Source organism: Psammomys obesus, unplaced genomic scaffold (genome assembly GCF_907164565.1).
Source record: "Psammomys obesus unplaced genomic scaffold, mPsaObe1.curated_primary_1811, whole genome shotgun sequence".
Taxonomy (NCBI): Eukaryota; Metazoa; Chordata; class Mammalia; order Rodentia; family Muridae; genus Psammomys; species Psammomys obesus.
In genome coordinates this window covers 14,007,915-14,032,542 of record NW_026587216.1, presented here as the reverse complement: position 1 = coordinate 14,032,542, position 24,628 = coordinate 14,007,915, and the positions used below count along the sequence as shown (strand labels likewise).

The 24,628-nt window shown below is 38.2% G+C and overlaps 1 protein-coding gene and 1 non-coding gene across 8 annotated transcripts in view; one reads left to right on the top strand and one right to left on the bottom strand.

Moving 5' to 3' along the window:
• The window catches only part of Ralyl (RALY RNA binding protein like), a 776,281-nt gene that overhangs the window by 473,340 nt on the left and 278,313 nt on the right, over positions 1-24,628 (top strand). Inside the window, exon 1 of one of the 7 annotated variants that reach the window (XM_055603254.1) lies at positions 22,925-23,073. The exons of the other annotated variants lie outside the window; for them this stretch is intronic. Coding sequence (XP_055459229.1) covers positions 23,037-23,073 — 37 coding nt within the window. The 5' untranslated portion in view covers positions 22,925-23,036. Of the gene's footprint in view, positions 1-22,924; positions 23,074-24,628 lie in introns of those variants that run through there. 7 annotated transcript variants of the gene reach the window in all.
• LOC129673801 (small nucleolar RNA SNORA17) lies at positions 9,330-9,461 on the bottom strand. The gene has a single exon (XR_008719730.1). It is a non-coding gene; the product is annotated as a small nucleolar RNA SNORA17 (small nucleolar RNA).

Below are 24,628 nucleotides of genomic sequence, written 5' to 3'. Positions count from 1 at the left end.
ATAGACTAAAAATATTAAAAACTACCATGTAAAAACGTAAATGGACTTGAGACCAAATACTGTGTCTTAATTAAAAGCAACATGATTAGGCAATATATGTCAATGATAAATCACTAGATATAAGAACCCCAGAAGTAAATGAATCAAATATATTTAGTTGACTAAAATGAATCACTGCACCATAGTAGGAAAGGAAAGATCTTGTCCATTTAACCTCTATATTAGCTGAATACTCTTTCAGAAAGCAAGAATCCAGGTCAAGTTGTAAATAACCCTAGAGAAGATGTTTAATCCTCATTCAAAACGGCTAACAGGATAGACATTGAAAGTAGGAGAAGACAGGGTATGATAGGATATATTGAGACTCATAGCTAAACTTTGGGCAGAGTGTAAGTAATCTTATGGAAGAAGGTGGAGATTGAAAAATCTGGAGGGGACAAGAACTCCTTAAGGAGACCAACAGAGCCAAAAAATCTGGGCTGAGGGTGTCCTGAAGAGACTGATGATTCAACCAAGGACCATGCAAGGAGAGGACCTAGACACCCTGCTCAGGTATAGCCCATGGGCAGCTCAGTTTCCATGTGGGTTCTTTAGTAAGGGGAGATGGGGCTGTCGCTGACATGGACTCAGTGGCCAGCTCTTTGATCCCCTCCCCCTGGTGAGGTGGCCTAACTAGGCTACAGAGAATGAGGATCCAGACAGTCCTGATGAGACCTGATAGACTAGGGTCAGGTAGTAGGGGAAGAGGGGCTCCCCTATCAGTGGACTAGGAAAAAGATATAGGGGAGAAAGGAGGAGGGAGAGTGAGACTGGAAGTAGATGAGAGAAGGGGCTACAACCAGGACACAAGGTGTCCTGGAACTAGGAGAAAACAGGGAACAGGACAGGAATCTTCCACAGTGGTCCTCTGAAATACTCTACCCACGAGGGAATCTAGGAGGTGTTGAGACTCATAACCAAACTTTGGGCAGAGTGCAGGGAATCTTATGGAAGAAGGGAGAGATAAAAAGACCTGAAGGGGACAGGAGCTCCACAAGCTGAGCAACAGAGAAGGGTGCCTGCAGAGACCAATACTCCAACCAAGAGATAACCTAGAACCCCTGCACAGATGTAGACCATAGACTCAGTTTCCAAGTGGGTACTTAGTAATGGGATCAGGGACTGCCTCTGACATGAACTCAGTGGCTGTCTCTCTGAGCACCTCCCCCTGGGCATTGCAGCCTTGTCAGGCCACAGAGGAAGACAATGTAGCCAGGCCTGTTGAGATCTGATAGGCCAGGGTCAGATAGACGGGGAGGAGGACCTCCCCTATCAGTGGCCTAAGGGAGGAGCATAAAAGAAGAGGATTGGGAGGAGATGAGGGAGGGGGCTACAGCAGGGATACAAAATGAATAAATTGTAAAAATAAATAAATAGATAAATAAATAGATAAATAAATAAATAAATAAATAAATAAATAAATAACAATTCTGGGTGTCATTTCTAATTTGTATGTTCTGAATTTGAAAAAAGAAGGAAGAGAATATTTCTTGTATTAATTACATAGTATGCTCATTTAAAATGTATCAGTTTCTATAGGTATCATCACTGCACTTCTTTGTGTTACACTTAAATATAAATACTAATATATATGGTAGTACATACAGAAGTCTTTTTTGAACTTTAGTTTCTGGACTTTTGGTGCCATGTGTTCAGTCATCATTTTCCTAGGTAAAATTATAAACTGTGTGTGTTTGTATGCACGTGTGTGTATGTGCATGTGTGAATGTGCTCATCATGACCTCCACTCTTGTGCATACTAAGCATCCTGTACAACTGAACTATATGACCCCCCCCAAAATTTGTAAAATATTTTGAGAAGAGACTGATTTATACATCTTATTATTACTATATTTAATCCATTGGATTCATTCCCATGGATTTTTTTTAACTTCAATGGAAATGATTAAATACTGCCATGCATTGCTAAATGATGGAGAGATCCTGAGGGGCCAAATGTCACAAGGATTATTCCCAGGATTTGAAGCCTAATGCACTTTACCCATACGTATTAGTTGCTGATTCCTGCTTTCTTCCAAGTTTTGATCATGTCTATAGTTCTAATTCCATCCCTCCTTCATCATCAACACAACTTATTTTCTAGTTTCAGAGATCCATACATGGAAAGATATATTAGACATTAGAGTTAGTGAGATAAGGTGAGTTTATAACTTCGAATTCATGCTTTCATGATCTAAAAAGTTAAAGCGTGTATTTTCTATATCATAAATGTGCTAGAGTATTTGAAAATATATACATATATATACATGTGTGTATATATGTGTATGCATGTGTATGTATGCATATATACATATACCTATTGGTAGACAGAATAACAACAAACCAAACATGCTGACATCTTAATTCCCATTATATACATATATAAAATTTATATAATATATATTTAGCAATTGGAGTGATATACTTTGTCTTTGGTGTAGGGCTTATGAGAAAAAATGATGTACTATCTGAAGAATTTGGGAAAGAATAGCAGATTCTTCACTGAACTTTGCTAAAGAATATATGATAAGGTACTAAAGAGATAGCTCAGTCATTAAGAACAGTTGCTGCTCTTGTGAAGGACTTGGTTTGCTTTCAGGACTCACACTGGGAAACTCACAACCGCCTCTAATTGTAGTCCCATGGGATCTGTTGTCCCTTCTGGGCTTCTATGGCCACCAGCGTACATATATTGTGCAAATACATACTCAGGCACACTTACAACACAAACGTATGTCATGTGTGTGTAATGTGTGTGCATTTATATTGCAAGTAGAGGATAGACTAACCAATAACTTATTTAACACTTCCAATTCTCAGGAATATAATGATGATTTCTGCCTTAAAGCAATAATGGAAAACTAGTATTTTAATTCATTTGATAAGTAGCTGAGGATCAGGTCATGTATTTCAAGAACTGGGCTGGTTATTGGACATGTGGCATCAAATGAAAAACTAAAAGGCCTCATCATATGTGGCCAGTTTTACCCTGGAGCCAAAACCAGACTAGATAAAAAAAATTGAGCACAGAACCTATAGAGTTGATGAATATAAATGCAAACAGAATGCTATTACAACACTAGCAAACTGAATGAAATAAATTGCTGACCGACCATGACTGAGCAACACCAGAATGCAAGAATGAGTAGATAAAATGAATCAACAAATGTGATTTATCATATTAAGCAAACAAAAACACAAAGTCTTTCCTTTTTCTTTTTCAGATTTATTTAATTTTTATTATATTATATAAAACAATTTTAAATTTAAACATAGCTGATCATGTTCCTCACCATCCCAAGTTCTTTAAGATCCTCCCTACTCCCTGCCCACCCAACTCTTGAGTTTCTTTTATAGAACAAATTAAAAAACCTCCAATAATACAACGGACCCTCCCAAACTAAGAAAAAAAATATGCCAAAAAAGAAAGAAAAAAAATCAAACTGTAACGAGATAGAAGCACAACAAATTTGTGGAATACATCATGTTTCCAACTACTCCTGAACATAAGGCCTTGTCCTAGGGCAGTTGATTTACCCAATATCGCTCCATTAGGGGAAACTGTTTTATTTCCTCTCCCAGTAGGTATAATTAACAGTTTAGCTGTCATCCTTACCCTAGTAGGCTAGATATTCATTCATCCTTTCATGTATTCATATATTTATTGTTTGAAATATAGCAAATTAAAATATAATAAGATAAAACAAAAACTATTACTTCGGTGTTGGACAAGACAAGCCAATGAAAAGAAAAGAACTCAAGAGTAGGCACAAGGATCAGAGACTAACTCATTCCTTTACACAGGAATCCTCCCTAAAAACCCCAAACTAGGAGCCATAATGTATATTCCCGAGCACCTCGTGCAGACATGTGCAGGCCCTGTGCATGTTCCTTCAGTCTCTGTGAGTTCATATGCGTTTTGCTCTTGCTGCTGTAATGTGGTGTCCTCTATCCTTTCTAGGTCTTTCTGCCTTCTACTTGTAGGATTCCCTGAGTCCTGAGGGTAGAGATTTGATGGAGGCAATACATTTTGGGATGAGTGTTCCAAGGTCTCCCACTCTCCATAATATCTGGCTGTGGGTCTCTATTTGTTCTCCTTGACTGCAGGAGGAAGTTTCTCTGATGATAACTGAATATGGCATTAATCATATTTTTTCCTTCTGGGTCTAGGATATGTACTTTAGATAATCATTTTTTTCCATTTCCATCCATTTCAATGTACATTTCATGATTACATTTTAATAGTTGATAAACAGTCCAGTATGTAAATGTAGTACATTTTCTTTAACCATTCTTTTTTTGAGAAACATCTAAATTTTTCCAGTTTCCGGCTATTATGAATAAAGTTGCAATGAACATGGTTGAGCAAGTGTTTTTGTGGTAGGAAGAAATATTCTTCAGGTACATGGACAAGAGTGCTATCTTCAAATAGGTCAGTTTTCATATTCCCTAAGAACTGCCACACTTGTTTCTATAGTAGCTGTGTGAGTCTGCACGACCACCAGGAATGTGTGAGTATTCCTCTCAGTCCACATGAGGTTGTGTTTTTGATCTTAGCCATTCTGATACATGTAAGCTGAAATCACAAAGCTGTTTCAGATTTCATTTCCCAGAAAGCTAAGGTCATAGATCAATTTTTTTAATTTTTTTTGAATTTTATTTTTTTCTTATCAGTTACATTTTCTTAACTCTGTATCCCAGCTGTGTCCCGATCCCTCATTCCCTCCCTCATCTCCACCGTGCCCCTAAAAAGTGTTTCTCGGCCATTTGAGTTTCTCATATTGGGAATTCTCTGTTTAGATCTGTAACCCATTTGTAAATTGGGTTATTTGTTTTCTTGATATCTAGTTTCTTGAGTTCTCTATATATTTTGGATACTAGTCCTCTATCAAATATAAAATCAGTAAAAGTCTTTTTCCCCATTCTGTAGGCTGTCACTTTGTCCAAATAATTGTGTCTTTTGCCATGCAGAAGCTTCTCAGTTTCATGAGGTTCCACTTATTAATTGTTGATCTTAGAATCTGTGACAATGCTCATTCTTTTCAGAGAATCCTTTCCTGTATGAATAAGTTCAAGTCTATTCCCCCACTTTCTCTTCTCTTATGTTCAGTTTATCTAGTTTTATATTGAGGTATTTTATCCATTTGGAATTAAGCTTTTTACACTGTGATAAGTATGGATTTATTTGTATTCTACATTCAGACATCCAGTTTGAAAAAACCCACAAAACCGTGTCTTTTCATAAGTAAAAAAGGAAAGTTTTTCAAAAAATTTGATATTACTGTAGCATGCTTCAATTCTATCAAGACCATACCAGAGGCTTGATAGCCTAGAGATATAGGATTGAACCAAACACAATTAGTAATAATAATAATAATAATAATAATAATAATAATAGCACAATAATAGCATCAACAATGATTCCTAATTACATTCTGTTCTACTCATAAAATGGAGCTTAGCGGTGCCATCATCAGAAAGGCTTCATCCAGCAAATAATGGAAGCAGATGGAGAGATACATAGCCAAACATTAGGAAGAGCTCAGAGAACCCCACAGAAGAGGGTCAGGAAGGATTGTAGGAGCCAGAAGGATCAAGGATAGACAAGAACATGGCCCACAGAATAAACTAAGCAGGACTCACAGAGGCTCATAGAGAATGAAGCAACAATCAGCAAGTCTGTGTGGGTCTGGGCTAGTTCCTCTACATATATGTTGTGGTTTTGTAGCTCTGTGTTCTTGTAGGGCTCCTAGCAGTTGGATTGTGGGTTTCTTCAGACTCTTTTACCTACTTTTGGTTCCTGTGTCTCCCTTCTGGTTGCCTTGACAAGCTTTAATATTAGGGGAGGTGCCTAATCTTATTTCAACTTGATATGCCATGCTTGGTTGATACTTGTGGGAGGCCTACTCTTTTCTGAAGGGAAACGGAGGAGTGGATCTGGGGCAAAGGTTGGGGGTTGACATAGAAGAGTGGAGAGATGGGAAACTTCAGTGGAGATGTGATATGTGAGAGATTAAAAAAAAACAAGATTACAAGGTTACTAGTAATGTTTTACTCAATGGTGGAAAGATTAAGGTATTTTCTAGATGAGGGGCAAGATAAAGAAGTATGCTACTATCACTTACACGTAATATCATAGGTATTGGAAGTTTTATATCTGGAAATTTTAGCCTGAGCAAATAAGCAAGAAAAATAAATACTACACATGAAAATAGCAGAGGAAGAATTTAATTATTTTCTCATGATAGTGGTCAGTGCTTGTGTGTGTGTGTGTGTGTGTGTGTGTGTGTGTGTTTGTTTGAGTGTGTATGTAATTTTAAAAAGTCCACCTAAAATTAGTTAGAGATCATTAACAGATGATGTTTCTAGTGGTGTTTTCTAATCCAGAAACACTGAAATAAATGTGCGTTTTTGAAGTATTGGATTAGATTTATTATAAGGATAGCTATTAGGACAATTTCAGTGACAACAGAGAATACTTATTTTTCACACTGTTCTTATCACTTTTAGTCTATTATTTAAATTAATACTCCTACCATCTAGAAGTATGTAATAGAAGAGAAAACATTACCAGTGAGGTAAACTGGTATGAAACTACAAGGCAGACTGGACCAGGTCACAGAAGAGCAGAACTAGATTCAAATAACTGAATGTGTTCCCTCTAGAACCTGAAATATAAATCACCAGAATTCTAGCATCTGCCTAATTTGACACTGGAAATTTACACAGATATTTGATGTACAAATATAAATTTGAGAAGTAAATAATGAGCATAGCAGAGAAGAAGAATGAAGCTTATAGGAAGAAGTTAATATCATCATATATAACATCAAGTAGAATGGCGGTTACCCAAAAATAACTTGACTTGATACTCTCATAAATGCTTTATAAGTCGCATTTTACAAAGTTATATTTGTTACTTGCTGTCTGTCAGGGCTTAGTACATGTTAGCTGTTTATTTTGTTCAGCTTTTCCACTGTATTGGAGAGCTGTCACTCATTCATTCATGGCATGGTCACCAGCGGGCATACTACCACTTTTCTCAAATTTTCGATAGTACTTTCTAAGCGAGAAATGATTTATACAGTTGCCTCAAAAGTGTGCCAAGGGCTGTGGCAATGGTCTGTGTCCTGTGTCTTATTCATTGTTAGATTATCAGATATTCTTTCACAACTGGCAGCCACTTCTGCAGAAGTAGAACCACCCTTTGGAGTGTCGAGGTACTGGATAGGCTATGCTCCTTATCTAAATATAGATATCAAGTGGTTTCAGTCTTAGAGATGACAAAAAACAAAACAAAACAAAACAAAACAAAAAAAACCCCTCAACCTTAAGGGCTGTAATTTTATGCTTTCACAAGAAAAAAAATATTTCAGAGAACCTACTTGTGATTATATAGAACGTATTCATTCAGAGATAATTGATTAGTGTTTGTATTCTTTTTTGTATTTAATATTTTTAAACTTTTTATTGTTCTTTGTGAATTTCTTGCTATGCCTCCCAAATCCACTCATCTGCCCCTCCTCTTGTCCCAAATTTCCACTCTTGCATTGTCTACCACATACCCTTTTGTCCACACTTCTTTGCCCACAAATGTTCATATCAATGACACCATAGTCTGGTAAGAGGCCTCTGGCTTCTGCTACACTATCAATACTCGATACTCACTGGGACTCCTCTGTGATATCATGTTGTTGCCCTGTGTCATGGAGATCCTGTAGTTTTGGATCTGTAGGACCAGCCCGTTCATCCACTGTAGGAGATTATCGATGGGATCTGGGCCTGAGAGGTATCTGAGCTGGTCACCCTGCTAGCTCTCCCACACTCACACCATCTGCTTCCCAGGTGAGGTGCAGGGCTTGCATTATCAAGTATTACAGCTGGTGAAGGACATTGCTAGTTCTCCTACTCTCATGCCCACCTATCTCCAATGTTCCCCCTCTAAAGCCCAGCAGACAAGAGGTGGGATCCATTCTCCTGCTCTCACTCCCTTAGGGTTGGCACACCTGTAACCCCACATCAAGGGCCAGCTGCTGTGCTGCCTGGGTGAGGTGAGAGATGGTTCTTTTCCAGAGTGCTGCAGCAGCTGAGGAGCAGGGCCAGTTCTTCCGCTCTCATGACTCCAAGGCTAGAAATCCCATCTGCCATAGGTGGCAAAGGGTAAGAGGAGATTGGAATCTCTCCCTCTCCCACACCACAGCACGGCAGATAATTTCAGCTCTCCCATGCTTACTCATAACCCGGCCATCAGGGTCAGTTGTACTGTGCTACCCTGGTTAAGTGCAAGGTCTGATTTCTTGAGGGGCAGTGACAGTTCTCCTGCTCTTATAATCTCAGGGCCAGGTCTCCTCCCTGGGGTGTTAAGAGGTGAGAGGGAAGGAAGATATCTCTTCCTAGTCCACACCAGCTCATGGGATATGAGTGGCAGGGCCAGCTCTCCAATGCTGTTATCCTCAGGTGACTCACGTGCAACTTCTGCAATGTGCTGGGCCTTTTCTCCTGAGTAATGCAGCTAGGTATGGGGCAGGGTCAGCTCTCCTGCTCTCCATCCCTCTGGACCAGCTTTCCAAGGATGATCAGATGAAGGTTGGAGCTAGTTCTGCACAGCCCTGAGACATCAAAATGTCCCTGGGCAGCATCCCAGACTGGGGATATTCACCTGGCCTTTGGTGGTAACAGACCCCTGCTCCTTCAGGGTCATGAACCCAGATATGGCTCCCAGTGACAGCACAGGCCAGGACCAGCCACACCAGCCACTCACATCAGGCTATTCCTTACTACCCTGGAGTCTCCAATTCTGCCTCTGTTCATTATGCCCATATTCTTCTATTTCTCTCTTTATTTCTCCACCATTGATTTGCTCCTCTAGTGGCACCTAGGATCTCTGAGTAACTAGGGTTGTCTCAGGAGTGGTTTCAGAAGTGCTAGGCCCAACTCATGCATCATGACAATGGGCAGAGTTCATCTAGGATATGTTCTGCACAGCATCAGATAGGTGAAAGTCTTAGGCTTGCCGCCTGTCCTGTTCTCAAGGTGCTGGTCTTGTGGTTATTTCTGGCTCACTCCTTGCCTTGGTTTGCTCAAGTGGCACCATGCTAGAGACATCTGTCTTGGGCTCACTCCTGCCCAGGGTCCTGGTCAAAGGCAGGACCCTAGTCCAGCTTGCTCCCTGCCCTGGGAGCCTGTCTGGGCCTGTGTGGTTTTCCACTGGTAATTGTCTCAGACTATCTCTCTATCCTGGCACCCTGGCACAGGATTGGTGGTCATCTCAGGGTTGCTTTTTTTCAGGGAATGTTAGGGTATTAATCGTTCAGATGTTCATAGGCCAAAACATTGAACATAGGCATAGCCTCTCGCTGCTCTGCCACATACTGAAACACCCGAGACACAGCATCCACACGTGCTATGCCTCTAGGGACGGGGGTATGTGTATTCTTTTTCTTTTACTTTTAATTTTTCTTCACAATTTATTCATTTATATATATATCAATTGACACACCATCCCTCAACTCCTCCAGTCTCCCTCTCCCTCCCTTTTCCCCCCATCACCTTTCACTAGTCTACTGAGAGGGGGAATTCTCCTCCTTTGCCATCTGCCCATAGTTTGTTAAGTCTCATCAGGACTGCCTAGGTTCTCTTTCTCCCTGGCCTGGCAAGGCCAAATCAGCAGGGACAAGTAATCAAAGAGCAGTTAACTGATTTCATGATAGAGGCAGCCCTGATCCCCTCATTCACAAATCCACATGAACACTGCCCCGCCAATCTGCTACATCTGAGCAGAGGATCTAGGTCCTCTCCATGCATGGTCCTCCATTGGTGCATCAGTCTCTGAAGGACCTCTTAGGCTCAGATCTTTAAGTTTTGTTGGTCTCCTTGTGAGGCTCCTGTTCCTCTATTCCCATCCCTTTCTTCCTCCATATGACTCCCTGTGCTCTGCCCAGAGTTTGACTGCAAATCTCAGCATCTGCTAGGATCCCCTGTTGGGTGAATCACTTCAGAAGACCCTCTATCATAAGTTCCCATCCAGTTTCCTCTCTTCAACTGCTTCTAGTGTCTGTCCTGTTTGCCATTCTGAATGAGATTTAAGCATCTTCCCTAGGGTCCTTCTTGTTGTTTAGCTTCTTTAGGTCTGTAGATGGCTATCCTATATTGTAGGGACAATATCTGCTTGTAAGTGACTATATCAAGCCCGTCTTTCCGTTTCTGGGTTATCTCACTCGACATGATCTGAACAATCATCTCTGTTTTTGATCATTATAACATTAACTAGATGGCATTATTTAAGTGCAGAAATTTGAATATATGAAAATAATTCACCAACCCTCTATCTGACAGAGGGCTACTATCCAGAATATATAAAGAACTCAAGAAGTTAAAAAGCAACAAATCAAGTAATCCAATTAAAAAAATGGAGTACAGAGCTAAAGAGAATTCTCAATAGAGGAATATTGAATGGCAGAGAAACACTTAAAAAATGCTCAACATCCTTAGTCATCAAGGAAATGCAAATCAAAATGACCCTGACATTTCACCTTACACCCATCCGAATGGCTAAGATCAAAAACCTAAGCCACAACACATTCTGGATGTGGAGAAAGGGGAATCCTCCTCCATTGATGTAAACTCATACAACCACTTTGGAAATAAATCTAGTGTTTTCTCTTTCTCAGACAATTAGAAATAGTGCTTCCACAAGATCCAGCTATACTACTCCTAGGCATATATCCAAAATATGCTCAAGTATACAACAGGGATATTTGCTCAACCATGTTCATAGCAGCTTTTTTTGTAATAGCCAGAATCTGAAAACAAACCAGATATCCCTCAACTGAAGAATGGACACAGAAATTGTGGTACATTTACACAATGGAATACTACTCAGCAATTAAAAACAAGGAAATCATGAAATTTGCAGACAAATGGTAGGAACTAGAAAAGATCATCCTGAGTGAGGTATCCCAGAAGCAGAAAGACACAAATGGTATATACTCACTTATAAGTGGATATTAGACATATAATATAGGATAAACATACTAAAATTTGTACACCTAAAGAAGCTAAGCAAGAAGGAGGACCCTGGGTAAGATGATCAATCCTCACTCAGAAAGGCAAATGGAACAGACATCAGAAGAGGGGGAAAACAAGGAACAGGACAGGAGCCTACCACAGGAGACCTCTGAACGAATCTACCTATCCGGGTATCAAAGCAAATGGTGAGACTCATAGACAAACTTTGGGCACAGTGCAGGGAATCTAATGAAAGAAGGGGAGAAAGAAGGATCTGGAGGAACAGGAGCTTCACAAGAAGAACAACAGAACCAAAAACCTGGGCAAGAGGGTCTTTCCTGAGACTGATACTCCAACCAAGGACCATGCTTGCAGATAAATGGCAGCTCAGTTTCCAAATGGGTTCCCTAGTAAGGGAACTGAAGTTGTCTCTGACCTGAAATCAGTGGCTGGCTCTTTGATCACTTCCTTCTGAGAGAGGAGCAGCCTTACCAGGCCACAGAGGAAGACAATGCAGTCAGTCCTGATGAGACTTGATAGCTAGGGTCAGATGGAAGGGGAGGAGGACCTCCCCTATCAGTGGACTTGAGGAGGAGCATGGGAGGAAATGAGGGAGAGCGGGATTGGCAGGGAATCAAGGAGGGGGGCTACAGCTGGGATACAGAATGAATAAACTGTAATTAATAAAAAAATAATAAAAATTTAAAAAAGAGAATAATTCAAGTTTATTTAATTTCAAATGAGATCATATATGAACTTTTACATTTCATTAAAAATTATGGGATTTATTAGACTTAGGCTAATCTCAACCAGGTGGGAAGAGGTGTTTGTGATATTTGAGAAGACACAACATTAACTCAAGAAAATTTCAACACAAATACACTATATTCAGTCAAGATCACATAGTTACAAGCTAAAATATTGGTTCCTTCATTGTTGCTTTATTATTTTCTTACAAAACAACTTTAAATGACCTTAGAAATAGAAATTTATTTTTAAAGGAATCATCACCTTGTCACATGTTATGTTTTATTTGAATTATAGGAGTACTGTAGTGACTCAGTTAATATTTACTAAGCACTTAGGTGGTTTTCCAAAGCCCCCGAGGATGCCATTTAAAGAAAACATGAATCTAGTTTTCATCAAACTAAATGACAGTTTTGAAAATAAAATTTCAGTCTTCTTTTTCTCTCATTCCTTTTCCTGTACAAAGGAGAATTTAAGTAAATATGTAAAGTTGGTTTTTATTATGGTAAGGGATTCTTGAATTGCATTTACATATTTACTGCTCACACACTACTGTGCTGGTAATGGCAAATGCAGAGTTTATTCAAATAGTTGTCTTTGAAACACATGTGTGAGGTCAATAACTATCCAGGTTGTTCTGTGCCCCTTAGAAAATAAAAAAATGAGTCTAAAGAAAATGAATATTGAAGATGGATTCCTAAAATACCCCTAGGCTGTGCAATGTCAAATTATACCTAGACATGCATTCTGTTCAAGTCAGCAGGATGAAGTAGTTCATCATATGATAATTATAACTAATATGAATAGAGGAACTTGTAGGACAGAGCTGCTGTGCAAACTACTTTTGTAGACAGACAAAATCCAAAATCAATTATATTACCATACATATTTTATATTGAAAATGTTTGGAATTTGTGAGTAAACTTAAATTGCAATTAGAAAGTACACTTCATTTAATGTAACCTATGCTCAGAAATTTATATTTGGCTAGTGTTATTATAACCCCTCCCTGAGGGATAACTTACAATTAATACTTGTTAAAGGAGCTGTGCCATTGCCTTTTCCAAATAAATTTTCTCATCCATTCTTGGGTAATGAATCTAGTTAAACTCAGTGGACCACACAGAAAATAGGACATAAAAATGCCAGGCAGACTTGTCGAGAAGAATTTCAGCAGGAAAGTTAAGTGGCTGAAAGAGGCTAATAAGGGGTAAAACAGAACAACATTCATTACAAAATTGTATACAACTGACGAGGATTTCCCAGTATGTAGGGACTAATATGTAATTGATCTTGACATTGAAAAATATTTTTATTATTTCTGGGAATTGAACTCAGGACCTCTGGAAGAGCAGCCAAGTGCTCTTAATTCTTTTTTTTTTAATTCTTTATTAATTACACTTTATTCACTTTGTATCCCCCGTGTGGTTCCCTCCCTCCTCCCATCCCAATCCCTCCCTTCCTCCACCCTCTGCATGCATGCCACTCCCCAAGTTCACTGATAGGGGAGGTCTTCTTTTCCTTCCTTCTGATCCTAGTCAATTAGGTCTCATCAGGACTGGCTGCATTGTCTTCTTCTGTGGCCTGGTAATGCTGCTTCCCCCTCAGGGAGAGGTAATTAAAGAGCAGGCCAGTCATTCTTAATTCTTATTTAGAAGGGAAAACAAGATAGACATGAGTAGCAGTAGAAGAGAGGAACCAGATGGGAGCCTACAACAGTTGTCCTCTAAAAGACTCTACTCTGTAGGAATTTGAAGCAGATGAAGAGACTCACAGCCAAATTTTGGACTGAGTGCAGAGAGTATAATGGAAGAAGGGGGATATAGAAGGACTCAGGGGGACAGGAGCTCCACAAGGAGACCAACAGAGCCAAACAAAACAACAACAACAACAACAACAACAACAAAAAAAAAAACACCTCTGGGTCCAGGGGAGATTAGAGAGACTGATGCATCATCCAAGGACCATGCATGGAGAGGACCTAGATGCCCTGCTCAGATGTAGCCCATAGATGGCTCAATCTCCATGCGAGTCTTATAGCAAGGGGAGAAGAGATAGTCTCTGACATGAACTCAGTTGCCTGCTCTTTGATCACTTCTCCATGGGGTGACCTAGCTAGCCCACAGATGAAGAGGATCCAGGCAGTCCTGATGGGACCTGATAGGCTAAGGTCAGACAGTAGGGGAGGAGGACTTTGTGCATGAGTGGACTGGAGAAGGGGCATAGGAGGAGAAGAGGGAGGGAGGGTAGGACTGGGAGGGAACTACACAGGGTTACCAAGTGAATAAATTGTAAAAAAAAAATAATAAAGAAGTAAATAAATAAATTTCATTATTTCTTTTATTTTTTATATTATAATTACATCATTTCCTCCTGTCCTTTTCTCTCTCCAAACCCTTCAATATATTCTTTCCTGATCTCATTTAAATTCATGGTCTCTCTTTTTTTTATCAGTTGATGCTACAACACACACACACACACACACACACACACACGAATACACATGTATGTGTGTATATATATATATACACACATATGCATATACATATATGTGTATACACTCATATATTACTTAGAAATATATATATATATCTTTATGTATATATTCCTAATTACCTTCAAAGTCTGTACAGTGTTAACTGTATGTATGAGATCATACAGCTGAGCATTTTCCATTGCATCACTAACTGGTATGCTGTTTCCTGGAGACTATTTCTCCCATTCTCAACATTCAATTGTTGTCTATAGTACTCTGTGTAGGGTTAAGGCCTCTTGGGATTTCCTCTGTATACCTTAGCATGTCTATTTTTGTTGTCCTTTTCCAGCTCATGTTTAAGTAGACTTTATGGATGTATTTTCTGACATTCATAGAAGACTCAATCTCACTGCAATCTTCTCTGTCTTCTGGTTCATGCAGTACTTCTGTCCCTTTTCCACAATGTTCCCTGAGCCTTAGGTGTAGGGGTTGTTTTGTAAATGTATTCATTGGACAGGGATCCATAACTCTCTATTTTGACTCTTTATGGTTATAAGATCCACTTGCTGCAAACAAGTTTTCTTGATTAACAGTTAAGACTACACGTTATCTGTGGGTAGAAGGGCAGATATTTCGAATATAGTTAGGGATTAAGCCGCCTTAGTAAAGTGATGGTTGTAGGTTACTGTTCAAGAAACATCTGTTTCTGGCCCTGGGTAGTTGTCTAGGTTTCCAATATTAGACACTGTTTTCCTCTTGCTCAGCATATCTCAAATCCAATAAGAGAGATGTCAGTTACTGCCAAGGTATGTGTGCCACTGCTGAAACCTTAAAGTTATATTGCCATGCTGGTCCTTGTTCTAATTTATAGGCTTCATAACTGGGTAGGACAGTTAGTTTTAGAGCCATGAAGTATATGTCTTAATACCCAAATCAATGTTTTCAAAATGCTGTTCTCTCCTGCATGTCTTTTTTATGTTGAAACACTCAGACCTAGATTTATTTCCTTTTAGTAGGAAACTTTCTCTGCATTATCCTTACATGGTATCTATTTCTGAATAATAATATTCACTTTAGTCTAAATACACTATTTCAATAAGATTTATGCATTGCTTGACACCAGTTCTGCCATTAATTTTATCTTTAAAACTATAATATGAGGGTCCCTAAGATCATTTATCTGAAATATGGGGAGAGATGATTTTCAGAACATGTTCCATATTAACAACGAATAGATCAAATTTACTTTTATATTCTTAAGCTTTGAAATAAAATAAATATATTAACCTTCAGAAATATGAATTAAGGTAAAATATTTGGTAGTACTTCTTTTTCATCTTTACTGAATTTGGCTTTATCAGCATTAGTTTTTTAATTCATAGGGATTTTTTTTCTTTTTTGGATAAGAAATGGCTTCTGTGATTCAGAATGTTACCTAGCTCTGTTTTATCTTTTTGTTACCTTTGTCATCTTGGCTCTTGACTATCAATCCTATTATCTGTAAATATGATGATGAGTCTTAGCCACTTAAGATTAATGTAATAAGAATAAAACCTTTGATAAAATTTAAATACTTCCTGATTATGATTCCATTACAATTCTGAAACTAATCAGTGAGCCATTTTAAATTAAAAACATCTCATATGTGCTTAATCCAGTGCTTACATTATAAAGCTGGTATTTGTGGGCTCTAGGAATGATGACAGAAAACTGTAACATGTGATCTGAATCTTGCTCATCCATTTTCAGCATCATATATTTGTTTCTTCACATATAACAACAACAACAACAACAACAAAACCTTGATATAAATTACCCCAGACATTGCGTATGCACAAGTACAAATTTGCATGCATTGTCCCTCGCTTTCCAGAGGGGACTGGATCTAAGTCCTCCTGTGGATACCAATGTCTGTTGACACTTAACATTCCTCATAAAATTTTGCCACAAAATGGCAAAATATTTACATATGTGTATACTGATTTCCTGGTAAGCTTTAATTCTCCTCTATATAGAATAGCTATTATAGTCTAGATTTTTAAAAGATTTGAAATGTCATATGTTTAAAAATTAATGGCAAGAATAAGATATGGTACTGGCAAGGTCGATGGGCCAGAAGTGCCTTCCATCAGGCCTAAAGACGGGATATGATCCTTGACATGGTGGAAGGAAAGAACCATCTGTCCCAAGTCTGACCTCTGTATGTGCCAACAGTACTAACCCCACTAGACACAAAAATACATAAAGGCAGTACATTTTTAGAAGAGTTCTTTTATGCACTTTCATTGCAAATACCATATCTTTTTCAAATATAATTTATCAAAGTGTGTTCAATTTGCAGACATTGAACTTAGTGGTGGGGAAGTCAGACAGTAGATAAAACACAGGAGAGAGCCAAAACTAATAAAAAATATGAAACAGATGATGGTATTGTTCAAGCTTAGAAAGAAGAAAGTCCAGACAAGAATAAAATTAAAAATTACCTAAAAAACACAGGAAAGAAAAGGAAAAAAATCCTAGGAAGTGAGAAACCTGTTTAAAAGTTTACTTAGCATTTATATCTCCATGAAAATTGTCTACATTTTGCCTGCCTGCTTTTTATGGGCTTTTTACTGGTCAGCATCCTTGTTCTGAATCTATACAGACTTCTTTGGATCTTCTCTTACTATCTGGGGACTGGAGCAGTAGCCAGAAGGCACAGCAGCTTTTAGTGTAGCACCATAGCACTCAACAACTCAATGTCTTTTAAAGGAAGGTAATGGATGGACATATATTTGATGACTGGTTGGATAGATGGATGAATAGGTATTCAAACAGACAGATATTAGTAGAAGGATAAAAGTTTCATAATTTCATTTTATAATTTTCACAATATCAAAATATAGCACCAAATTTTCATCATTCTCATCATCATCATTATTTATTACAATTTATTCACTTATTTATCCAGTCTGTAGCCCCCTTCCACATCTCTTCCCAGTTCCCTCCTACTTCCTCTTCCTTCCCATGTCCCTCCCTTAGTCCACTGATAGGGGAGGTCCTCCTCCCCTACTATCTGACTCTAGCCTATCAGGTCTCATCAAGTCTGTCTGGATCTTCTCTCTCTGTGGCCTAGTAAGACTACCCTGCCAGGAGGAGGTGATCAAAGAGCAGGCAACTGAGTTCATGCCAGAGATTGCCCCTGCTTACAGACAGTAGTTTCAGTGTTTAATTCCTCTGTAAAAGCAGCAACTCCTTCATCTCAATATACAAAAGCAAGAGCTCTGAAACCGAGAGTGTAACATGGATTCGTCCACCTGTCTAGACTATGTAGACTGCTAAAGCAATGCAGAAAGCTGCTTGACTCAGTTCAGTGGACATAAAAAGCCCCCAGAGGCTTCTAAGTTCAAGATCAAGATCCCGGATAATTCAGAACCATGGTGAAGGACTTTAGTTCTAGTTCAAGAAAGACAGTATCTTGATATACCCTTGTCTCGTTGAAAGGGAAAAGGTTTCTCTAAATATTTGTAGTGAGGGCACAGGCCCCATTTACAAAACCTATTTTATAACATAATCACCTCCCACAACGTCCCATCCCGAGTACCATCACTATAAGCATTACATTTCAAAATATGAACTCGGTTGAAAAGTCATAATTAGAAACTCCAGCAACAGGAAATACTGTTTTCACATGTTTGTGAGTTAATTCATTTCAAGTAATAGACCTTTAATATACTTGTTACCCAAAAACGTCTTGTGCTTCTTTTGAGTCTAGGATTATTTTACACCTTCATTTTATGACAGAACCATGACTTGTTAAAAATACATGTAAAAGAAGTAAATCTCTATGCAAACAAAACTAATTCATTTCATATTTTAATAATTCTTTTTAATAAATTTGAGATTAATTATAAATGTATATGTATTATTTTCTTTAAATTATTTGTATATTATTAAGTATACAAAATACATCCAAAAGATTCAGTTAGAAGAGAGACTTTTACTGCTCTTCAATTGCCTCAAATTAATCTAAATGGAAAATGATACATCTGAAAACAATGAAAATGATACATCTCCATCTGGATAATTACATACAAGCTAAAGCAAAGATGTGAAGCTTCAATAAGATTTCATAGAAAACATACAAAGAGGGGGAAGCAATGGCAGGGGAAAGGCTCAAGACATACTGCCACTAATGAGAGTTACTGAAAATAATATCGATTGTATGATGAGTTATCACGGAGACACATTTAGCTTTGTTTAATATTTGTAAGCATTAAACATTTCAAAAACTTAATGATTTCAAGACTTCTTTGATGTTAGAGCACAAGGAACTTGAGAAAGTCCAAAGAAATGAATAAAGACTTCATAATAAAATCCAATTATGTTATTCTAAAACCAAAAGAATTCCTTTTCCAGATGTACTTAAAATATTTAATGAAAAAAAAAAACTAGGAGTACAGATCTGATTTATTTTCTTACTTTACTTCGACCACAGCCAGGATTAAAAGAGCATTATTCTGAAAATCAGTATTATCTGAGCCAGTATTACACATGAAAACTTCAAAAGAACTTGAGAAGAAGTCTTATATTTCCATTTCCTTCCTTAACAAAAAGATAAACTTAGTATAGAAAATAAAATGAGGTTCCAGATGAAATGGCAAGAAATGGGTCTTAAAGTAATATTTATTGTATATTTAGTGTGTCTTCAGATTATCACCTTTCAGAACACCTGGTTTCTAGGTATTGAAAAGGTAGATTGAATCTTGCACAGCAGTGGAAAGTAATTTGGTTGTCACCCTGAACAGATGTAAAATTGGTGTCAATAGCTAACATAAACTGTACTTCTGAATAGATACTTTAGTAAAGAAAAAAGCTTTTATGTGAAAGATGAGAAGAGAACGTGGTACCATGGGAGCAGCTAGCTTAGCATCCCTGTCTTTTTAGGATAAGAATGTCATAAAGCAAAGGTTAGCTGTGGGTAGCTTTTCAAACCTGAGAAGAACCGAGGGGGGCAGAGTTAAGGTAGATAATTCACGACACTTAAGAAAAATAGTTTTCAAGGGTGTGTTTTCTGGAGGAAATGTTCTGTGCTGCTTGGAAAAACTCCCAATTTTAAATCTCTGATGGGAGTCCATGGTCCAAGTTGTTTGAGGTAACCCACATCACTCTCTCTGAGTTTTTCCATCAGCAGCTCTTAAGGGACAGCAGTTACACACCAGCCATCTGCCCAAGGATCATTTCAGCTTTATTTTTATTTTAGGAAGTCTCTGAAAGTGTAGTATCACTCAGTTTAACTCGTGTGATGATAAAATTCTTAGAAATTTTGGGACTTGAACTTCATAGAAACTTTGGGGAAATATTTTTTTTTAGTACTTCACAACATAAAAGGAGTTAGGACATTGTGATATGCTAATAATCTACCACTGTGAATATTCTTGAAATAGTTACCATTTTATACATGGTACAGAAAGAAGGCAGATGAGGGCGTATATGAGAGGAAAATATGCATCACATCAGAGCTGAGGAGACTTTCTGTCTCAACAAAGTCAGATCTGGCTCCATGCTTGAATGCCCCTGCCCCTATCCCTCACTCGATATATGTAGCAAGACAATAGATGAATGTAATAATTGCAAGTTCTCCTAACGGTTAATGAGCGTGATTTTTAGGGGGGAAGGAGAATCTCACTTAGTTCCAGAATAGCTCCTGAAAATATCCTTTCTACTTTACACGGCATTCTGTATCCCGCTGTCTCTAAGTCCATTCAGTCAGATTTGAAGCAAGACACCACACAGGGTGCTCTCTGAGACTCACCTTCTGAGTCTCATTTTCCTGAAACACTGAGAATAAGGGTGATGATAACAACAGTAAAGGCAGTAATAGAAACACATATTTCAGAGGATGGTTTCAGCATTTGATGGAGTCATTTGCATAAAGTGCAGGGAAGTCTAGAAACTTGCATGGACTTTCTCAGCGTCGGGTCTTACTAAGCCACACAGCATTTACTCTCAGGGTTGGTCCAGAAACATGATGTTTTTTAATCTCTTTTCCTTTCCAGTAGCCTAGAGGAGTCTTCAATAAATAGCCCCAGAAGTTACCCACAACGCTTCCTCTATTGAGACTTAATTCTCACTGCACAAATGCATAAGATGTACAGTCTTCCTGCCCATGTTACCGTGCCATGGAATCTTCCTTGTTTCCAAATTTGGGACAGTAATATCTAATCAAAATTTTAAAACATATGTGTTTGACACATGCGCGCACTTTCTGTCTGTCTGCCTCTCTGTCTATCCCTGTCTGTGTCTCTGTTTCTCCCCCTCTCCCCCCACCCCACAGAATACTTGGTTACTCTCATTACTCTTAGAACATCATTTGCATCTGGTCTTTTGTCTCCTGCCCTTTATGACTGTGCCAAGGTAGATGCTTATTGGTCATGCCTTCTCAGGTATGTCTAAAGGGACCAATTACTGCAACCTAAAGCATTCAATGCTCAACTATGAAACTCAAGAGTGTAGGCATGATATTATATGATGTGAGCACAGTAACATTAGAAAATATTGATAAGATACATTCCCTGCATGCATGCTGAAAAAGTCAGTGGTGGTGCAAATTTTATCTGATAAGGGATTTCAGTTATGGGTGAATACCTGAAAAGCAACTTATTTTAACAGGTGTGATGATGGTGGAAGGAGTTGTTGTCCAGATGTGAGTAAGCCTAAATGAATTATGTGGTCTGTGTAAAAATTGTTCAAGTTGATAGTAATGATAAAAAATGGAGAACTATTATTTTAGACAGGAAATTTACACTTTGACCATATATAATTCTAGAATACTGCTAAAATGACAGACATTATAACATTATGCTATCACTACTTAATAATCATTAACTCCTTTTCTCTGTATCGTGCACACATACTATACATTGGAAAAGTATCTTCTAATTTTGTTGGATTAAAACAGTTTGTTGTGGTCAGCAGTCTACATGGTATTGTGTTTAGGAAAGGAGTTAATTACTTTCGTAAAGAACTCATTGTCTCTTGGATTCAGTAAAGCTAAATTACACTTTCACAACTCTTAAATATATAACTTAATGGAAATCAGAGAATATTAAGGTTAGTCACAGAACCAAAAGCTGGGTATGAAAAAATAATTATTTGATTTATAAAGTCACTACAATATTTGCCTATGGTCTGACTTCACTGATAATTTGTGATTATGTGGACTTCATAATTTATTAAAATTTTGGATTATGCAAGTATGTGTTTTGGTTCTAGTCTGTACCAGTTGCCAGCCTGAGCTCTGGACACTCTTTACTAAAGAACACAAAGTTCTGTGATAAGGAACAAATGTCCCAATAAAAAAGATATTTAAAAGCAAGTTTATGTGAACTATCATAAGCAATTGTTAAATATTATAGAGAAAACTAGTCAGAATATGCTAAACTAGAATACACAAGTAGGGTGGAGAGAGCAGCTGTTCTTCGAGAGGAGATGTATTGTTGTGGTCTTTACCAGCCTTGCTGAAGAGTGCAGTTGTCAAAGGCAGAGAGTGCTGAACAGAATCCTGAAAACCTTGTTGAGGACATTCTTGAAATCTCCAATTATGGAATGCATTAATTACTAGAATATAAAATGGTCTTTACACCCAACTAATCCTTCAGCTACGGCTCACAAAGAAGTTTTCCCTGCCAATTCTCACTAAAGAAGAAATTTGACAACTGAACATGGCCACATGTACAGAAAATATAATCTACATGTCTTATTACCAAGAATTGCTCCTCTATTATGTGTGGGTCCTCCTGAATGTAAAAACAAAGAAAACCCACAAAACAAACAAACAAACAAACAAACACACTTGAGAGAGATTTTACACCCACAAACACTCAGGAGTATCTGGCCCAATCCTATCACTGAGCTGGATGTCCAAGATTGCTGTCCGGACAGAGTTCACTACATGAGGAGTCACGGCTGCCATACATTCCCCCTGATGAGACAGTGAAACATGCTTAGTTAAGTTTTCACCTCAGTATTGTGAAAGCAGAGGACTGGGCACTGGAGTGAGGCATCAGAGAGATGGAATGTTTTAGATAAACTTTCTGCAAGAAACAGCATAGTGCCTAGCATGAGTTAGGAACTCTCTGAGCTTGAGTTCCAACTGTGTAGTAATCCCCTGCTTTTTTGCTTCAAATGCTAAGGATGGAGTTCTGCTTTGTTATCAAAGTACACACTCTTTGAAGAAATAGAAAAAAGGGCAAGTAATAACTGCTTCAGTAATTAAATATACAAAATACATGAGGGAGCAACGAAGGAAACGATTAATAAAGATAACAAAATGCAAATCTCAGCGTTTTTGAGTAGCCAAAGGATCTGGGAACTCATAGGATACTTTTCAATATTTAAAAATACCAAGCAAGGGACTTCATGTTTCACACTCTAATTTTCAGCTTTACTGTTTCCACCAACTGTATGAATAGGTTCTTAATTCAGCATTGCTTTGAGCATAATACTTTAGTAGTCTAGAGCTTATTAAAAACACTTAACTAATGCTGGTTGGGGATTAGAAAATCATAATTTTCTCTGGAAGACTGCATTGGACAGAGTAGTTACAGGCAGTGGCACATCCCTGTAATTTTACGAGAATGGTATTGCCCTGGCTTTCACTGTGTGATTGCTGGTTACCTTCTGTCAGCGAGCAACAGCCTTACTGCAAAGCAGGAGCAGAACCCGTCTCTTTGTCTCCGTGGTCAAACCAATTACTTCTTAGAAAGTCGGCATTTCTGTTTTCAGAATGACCATGTACAGGAGCAAACGCAGACATCAGAGATGTAAGTACATGCTGACCTAACTTTCTCATAGGACTGTGGTGAGAAAAACATACTTGATTTCTTAAAAGACTAATCATGACTCCTTCCGATATATGCTGGTAGTAGGAGAGATTTTGTAGCTCTTTTAACCATAACCTTTACATTTACCCTTCTTACATGCTTGAAAGATGTTAGGAGTGAGGGGATAATTTGCTTGTTACTATGGTAACCCTTGGAAAGGTTTACAAAATCAACAGAGAAACAGATCCAATGCAGTTTCAGCCTAGCTCAGCAGCCTTCATTCATGCAGGGCACTGGACAGTTCTTCCTTCCTCTATGAGTGATAGATTTTTCTTTCTTGGAAGTCTATTGGAAGGTTTGGGAAGGCAGCGTAAAACTTCAATTTATGCCTTTAGCTTCACTTACAAAATATCAAGGGAAATAAAGCAGTTCAGAATGGAGGGGGGATAGTTAATTGTGAATGACAGGGTGAATATTTAACAGGTTATGCACTGCCAAACTTCTTGTTCCAGAGCGCATTTGTAACATAATTCACTATGGACACAATTTCAAAGGGTTAAAAGGAGTCATCCGGAAGCCTCTCTAACCTCATGATTCTCACCTAAAAGGAATGAAGTTCAGTCCACAATATAGATGATTATGGAGCCCAAACCCTCAGGATTTAGCTGAAAATCAAAGACTGGCAATAAAACTGTCTATGGCAAAGCAATATACCTCCTATGAAAACCCTTCCAATTGCATCTTTCTGTAGGAAGTCAAACTTTCTCGTTTATCTTTTCTGTTATAGAAAGTAAATATAACCAGTGAGCTGCAAATGACCTATCACTGACTGTGTTTACCATTTCATACCTGTATTGGCATCTCATTTTTTTTAGTCAGATCTGTGCTTTCTTACTATATTTAGATATTATAGGTTTATTTCAAAAGCAGAAAGATTATCAGTAGCAGTTCATCTGTCAAAATTCTAAAACCTGATAGAAATTCAGTGTTATGTCTCATCGTTTACTATTTGCTGTTGTCACTCTAGACTTGAGAACTAACATTGTCCTTGTTCAGAGAAGTTCCATGTGCCACGCGAACCGCTGAGTGCTAGGGCTATCAGTTTGATACTAGCCCTTTCTTACCATCAAGCTATAATGCCGTAATCTGCTATACTTTTTCACAAACATGATTGGTATGAAGTCTACAAATATATTGATAATTAATTTTCTTGGGATTTCCTCCTACAAGAATGAATCTAAATTATGCATGGGCTTGAAACCCATCCCCCACCTCGACACTCCTGTATATTTTATGCACCCCCTCATTTTTCCCCTCGAGGGTAATCATTGCCTTAATGCACACAGCAAATAAAGGATTCACAGAAAAATCACACTCAGTCTTTCTCCCACTAAAATGTGCTTGCTGAAGTCTGAGATTAAGCAGCAGGAGGAAATTGTGAATTACAGGAGGCAAACCAGGAGATGTATAATTATACAGGCATGAACACAGTAGGGTGAACTAAAATGCTGTAGCTTAAATATATCCAAGGTGTTACTTTTGTTCAATTGTATCA